Source organism: Cnephaeus nilssonii, assembly GCF_951640355.1.
Source record: "Cnephaeus nilssonii genome assembly, chromosome: 4".
Lineage (NCBI taxonomy): Eukaryota > Metazoa > Chordata > Mammalia > Chiroptera > Vespertilionidae > Cnephaeus > Cnephaeus nilssonii.
This window is the reverse complement of record NC_137075.1, coordinates 56,540,676-56,546,675: the sequence shown is the minus strand read 5'-3', so window position 1 is coordinate 56,546,675 and position 6,000 is coordinate 56,540,676. Positions and strand designations below refer to the sequence as shown.

At 51.4% G+C, this 6,000-nt stretch overlaps 1 protein-coding gene across 2 annotated transcripts in view; it reads left to right on the top strand.

Annotated features, from left to right (window-relative positions):
- Positions 1-4,678: 4,678 nt before the first annotated feature.
- PRTG (protogenin) overlaps positions 4,679-6,000 on the top strand; it is a gene marked incomplete at its 3' end in the record, with an annotated part of 130,043 nt that continues 128,721 nt past the window's right edge. For both annotated transcript variants that reach the window (XM_079767757.1, XM_079767756.1), the window contains exon 1: positions 4,679-4,891. In XM_079767757.1, coding sequence (XP_079623883.1) covers positions 4,801-4,891 — 91 coding nt within the window. In that variant the 5' untranslated portion in view covers positions 4,679-4,800. The remainder of the gene's footprint in view (positions 4,892-6,000) is intronic.

Below are 6,000 nucleotides of genomic sequence, written 5' to 3'. Positions count from 1 at the left end.
TATTATTATACAACAGATCTGTAAAACTTTTTTCTTTTTAAAAATATTGCTGACAGTACTACAGATGTCTCTCAATTTCCTCCCCTCCCTTAGCCCCCCTCCTCCAAGCTCCTGCCGTCACCACACTATTATCTGTGTCCATTGGCTATGCATATCTATATATATAAAAGCATAAGCGACCGTCACAACCAAAACAACCGAATGGTTGACCAAACAGGCTGCATGGGGCAACCAGGTTGGCAGGGGGGTTAGTGAGGGACGACCAAATGACTGAACAGTAGGTTGTGTGGGGCAACCAGGCCAGCAGGGGGGGGGGGGCAGTGAGGGGTGTTCAAATGACCAAACAGCAGGCTGTGTGGGGCAACCAGGCTGGCGGGGGGTGAGGGGGGAGGGACAGTTAGGGGCGACCAGGCCAGCGGGGGGGGGGGGGGGGCAGTGAGGGGTTACCAGGATGGCAGAAGGGGGGCAGTGAGGGGCGACCAGGCCAGTGGGGGGGGGCAGTTGGGGTGACCAGGCCGGCAAGGGGGCAGTTAGGGACAATCAGGCAATCAGGCAGGTGAGCAGTTAGGAGCCAGTGGTCCTGGATTGTGAGAGGGATGTCTGACTGCGGGTTTAGGCCCAATCCCCAGGATCGGGCCTAAACTGGCAGTTGGACATCCCCTGATGGGTCCCAGATTGGAGAGGGTGCAGGCTGGGCTGAGGGGACTGCCCCCCGCCCCGGTGCATGAATTTCGTGCACCAGGCCTCTAGTCTATAATAATAAAAGCATAATATGCTAATTAGACCAGACGTCCTTCCAGACGTCCTTCCTTCCGGACAAAGCTGCAGCGGGCAGGGGCCATGGCAGAGGCAGCAGAGACCCCCGGCCATGGTGGGCAGAGGCCGGGGCCAAGGCCCTTGCATGAATTTCGTGCATTGGGCCTCTAGTACGTATATAAGTTCTTTGGTTAATCTCTTCCCATCTCTACCCCCGTTCTGAGATATGTCAGTCTGTTCCATGTAGAACTCTTTTCATCTTGCATAATTGAAACGCCATACCCTTGAACCACAACTCCCGGTTTCCTGCTCTTTCTAGCTCTTGGGCAAGCACCATTACACTTGCTGTTTCTATGAGTTTGATTACTTTAGATACCTCATGTTAGTGGAATCATGCATTACTTGTCTTTTTGTGACCGACTTATTTCACAACATAAGGTCCTCAAAAATCATTCATGTTGTAGCTAGCATACAACAGGACTTCATTATCTTTTAGGGCTAAATAATATTTCATTTTCTGTTGATGAACATTTAGGTTGTTTCCACTATTTGGCTATTGTGAATAAGGTTGCAATCAACATAGATGTGCAGTACCTCTTCAAGATACTACTTTTAAATTATTTTGGATATTTTCCCAGAAGTGAGACTGTAGTTCTATTTTTAATTTTTTGAAGAATCTCCATACTGTTTTCCATAGCAGCTGCATCCTTTTACAACCCATGAAGAATTACCGCCCCTTTTTAAATTAAACCTTTTCGGAATGTTTCTGGTGGCAACATTCTGAAAGCTCATCAGTGAGTGACGATCATACATGTGATCCTCATTCAGGGCCTGGCCTTCTAAGCAACATAGTAGGATCTTAATGAATATTTGTTAAATGAAAAGTTAAACGACTCCAGACTTATGCTGCGTTTTCTCAATCCATAGAACCAGATAATGTTCAGAGGTCATAAAGCTTGAAGATCATTTAGTGCAGCTTCATAATTTGATGGGTAAAATTATGTGACTTCCCCCCAAAGCTGTGCCGAGGAGATGTGAATTTATTTAGCAGAAACCAATTCCTTTTTTTTTTTCCAACCTTCCCTCAGATTTCAGTTCTTTTAAAAAAAACAACTATATAGGTTCTCCTCTTTTCAGCCTGAAAATAATAGTCCTTGTTCTAGAATATAAAAGCAAAATCGAGCTTAGGTAGTTGTTTATCTCAATGAGATTTATCCTTCGAGGGGGCAAGTTTGGGAGTTTAAACACCTAGGCACTTCTACCCCTTTCAGGACTAGTTTAGGGACTACTTATTCAAAGAAGTCATCAGCATAGTCACCAATCAGGATTGACTCTTAAAAACTCGAATATTTAAAAATTAAGCCAACTCTGAAAGCATAAAGATTTGCCACTGTTGGGGATATTTACTTACTAAATAATGATGGCAATTATAGAGCTTGCACCAGGTACTTTCCAAGCATTATATTATGACACAGCAGCTATTGGTATTATACTTATTCCCATTAATAGATAACTTTTGAGAGCATAATAACTTGTCTATGTCACACTGAAATTTGAACTGTAGTCTGACAGACACCAAAATCCATGCACTTAACCACCGCAGTGTGGTTACCTCACTATACGCAGGAACTGTGCTGGAATCGGTGGGGCATTCGAGAACTGGGAAACAAGCCGAAGTGGCGTATGCAGCTAGTACATCAGATAAGACAAGTATTGTACATGAAAGAAAATGTAACTGTCTGAGAAGACACGTACTGTGTTATTTAAAGAAGTATGCCATAAATTCTGAAGCCAACAGGAATAGGTGTTTAGAAAAGAAGGAAAGAAAGAAAAAAAAGAGAGAAGTTTAAATTAAATTATTTAAATTTAAAGAACAGAAAGATCACAGTAAAAAAAGCAAAAGCAAAAAACAAATCAGAAGATGTGAGATTCTATGTCCCTGTTACCATTTACTAATGAGTGATCTTGGGTATACTACAAACTGTATAATTACATCATCAGAGTAAGGTTTTTGCTGCCCAACATGGGACAGTAAATATATCAAAAGAGTTTGTTAAATCACATTACATTATATGTTATATATGTTACATATATTATTTTATTTCGTGTTAGATGCAATGCTATGTTCTTCCCCAGTGCAACTCAAGGTCCAAAGCCATTGTATTAGAATCAAAGTCTCCTATGATTAATTGAAATGTTAAAGAAAAGGCAAAGTGGCAGGTTAAAAAAAAGTTCTTCCCTTGCGTTTAGCTTATCCCTCTCCTCCTCCAGCCTTTATTCTTCTTATTTATTCAAGAAAGAGAGCATAAGAGCATCTTACTAGCAATACTTACCCAGAAAATATGAGCATTTGGGTCGATTGAAAGGGAACAGGGAGAAGGGGGAGTCAAGAGGGAGAAGAATGTCATACAATTTTTAAAAATCTAGTTTAGTGGCACCCATGAATATAATTTTGTGTAAATTTGATTTATCAGATATTTAAAACATCCTTGTAAACGTTTCATTTTATTACTTCTAAAGAACCTTTATTCTGATGCTTAAAAATAGTTCAAATTCATGTAAATTTTAAGATTTTAGGGGCAAGATAGCCAAGATTTTACTGTCTTCCATGCAGTCAAGTAGAAATCGTTTAGTAGACGGATCCTTTTTATAGGAAGCTTCCAGCGAGGGTAGTGCTGCCCTCCCAGCAGATGATCTAACACTGTTGACCCCCCACATTTTGTTTCTCATAAGGAGGATTTTGTCTTAGTGACAAAAAGCTAGCTTTCTGCCAGCACTTTTCATTAAGGTGAGCTTTTAGCCTGTACCCTCATCATGTGCCATCGATTTGCTAGTAGATTCATGTGCCATTTGCTAATCCGCTTGCAACGCTAGTGATGAATGATCCACGTTTAGCCATTTGATCACATCTGTAAAACGTACCTTTTCAGTACTCTTGTTATGCCTGATTTTAAGAGATGTGAACAAATTCACAACACTTCTGTCTTTCCCAGTCAGTTTTAACTTCTAACCAGGTAGTCAGTCTTAACAAAGCCTAGTTGCCCAGACCTAGCGCAGAGCGTCTAAGGGTCTTCAATTCTTAGGACAGGGCCTTTTGTGTGCACAGTTCTCACGACTCACAGAACTTAACTTGAGAGAGAATAAAACATCGCCCCAAAAGGTAATCGTTCATTTCAGGGCTCGTCGGAGATGCTGCTCATCAGTGCTGCATCTGCTGGGGGCAGGGGGGGTCAGAACTGTCCCCAAACGCGGGGCTCGTCCCCCCGGGGATGCCTGCAGTCCCGCGGACAAATCTGTGAAGTGGGACATGGCCCGTTTCCCTCCACAGGGCCCCAGCGTGTGAGAGAAGCAGGGGGATGGGCAGGGGCCATCAGGGGAGAAGTCTCCGGCCTTTCCCCGTCTCTCAACACCAGCCCTCCCCCACCCCGCCTCCTCCTCCCCCGAATCCTAAACAAGCCGGCGGGAGAGGGGCCCCGGGGGCAGGCCGGCCAGGAGGCTCGGCCTTTGTGGCTCAGTCCTCCCCGGTGGCGGCGAGGCCGAGGGGGCGGGGACGCGGGCCGGAGACCCTCAGCCGGGGCTTGACCCCCAGGTGCATTGTCCGGCGCGGCCCGCCCCCTCCCCGGGGCCGCGACCCTGTCGCCACCGGCCCCCCCCCCCCTCCTCCTCCCAGCGTCTCCCTCCGCCGGCCGCGCCGACGTCGCGGTGCCCAGACCAGGGGCCAGATGTAGAAAGTAGTCCGCGGGCCGGCGGCGGCGGTGCTGTCCACTCCGCGCCCCCGCCCCCCAGACGCCGCCTCACTCCGCCCCCAGGCCGGACTCTCCGGGTCCCCCGCCTCCTGCGAGCGGGTGCCCGTGCGCCGGCCTCGCTGCGACCGACCACAGACCGAGACCCGGGCGGGCCGCGCCGCGCCACGCCACGCCGGTGCCCGAGCGGGAAGCCCAGGCTGCACGCGTCCAGCCGCGGCGCGGGGAGCTGCGGAGGCGGGGGCCGGGGGCGGACAACGGCGGCGGGGCGGCGGGGAGCATGCCCGCGCAGCCCCGCTGAATGGCGCCTTCTCTGCGACCCCTCGCCCGGCCGCGGCCGCCGGGGATGCTGCTGCTCCGCGCGCTCCTGCTGCTCCTCGGCTCAGTTCCAGGTGGGCGCGCTTTCTTCTGCGCTTCCGCGCCGGTGGGGCGCGAGTGGGCTGGGGAGAGGGGGTGCGGGGGAGCGGGGAGGGGGCGGCGGGGTCCTCCGCGGTGGCGCTGACCCCCGGTCCCTGTCTCTTCCCCGCAGCCGGTCGCGAGCGGTTGCCGGGGGCGCGAGTGGCCGGGGGGCGCGGGCAGGGCTGCGGGAGCCGCTCCCAGCGCACGCTCCTCCCACGGCGCTCCCCCTGGGCGCGGGGCGCCCACTGTCCACTCGCGCCCCTTCCTCCCCGCGCCATTGTCCGCGCTCCGGCTGCGTCCTCGCCGCTGCAGCCAGCCCGGCCCTCGCGCCGCCCGCCCGCCCGCCGGGGCCGCCGCGGCCGCACGTGGCTTTATTTATATTGTTTCCTCCGTGGCCGACTCACCACGCAGGGGGCGCCGGGGTTCCGCGAGGCTATCCGGCTTTGCAGTGGGGACAACCCCACGTTTTTTTTTTGGGGGGGGCGGGTGGGGGGAGAGAAAAGGTCAACTCAGCGCCCAGGTCAGCACCCCGAGTGCCCCCACTTTGCAGCATCCGGATGGAGCGAGGGGCGGGGGACGGGAGGGGTGCAATTGGAAAAAGAAGAGGGTTCGAAGGAGCGTGGCGGATTTGTGTCCCTGAGGGGATAAGGGGACCCGAACCTGAGAGGGGAGGCATCTAAATAGGATTTATTTCCCGCGGCCAGGTATTGGGGGGCAGGGCCTGAGGGGTGCACGCAACTGAAGAACCCTCCAAACTCCGGGTTCACCGTGCGCCAACTTGGATGAACGAATTTTTCTTTTGTGTCTGTGTGGGTTATCCTCAAAAAGAGAGAAAAAGTGTAAAGTGGATGTGGTGGTTGGGGGTGGGAGAAGTGTTCCGGCGAACGGGTTCTTTTATTTATGGACAGGTTACAAACCCCGGACTTGCTTTTTTTTTTCTTTTTTCTGGAGGAGTTCGTTTTGTTAGCATGAGAAAAGGATCAAAGTGAGATTTGACTCGGAAACACAATGGGCGCCTTCCGGAGTGGTCCTCCCCCGCGCGGGGCCGTGAGGGCCGCTCGCCGCGCCCCGGGCGCGCATTAGCAGTTGTCAGCCTGGGTGT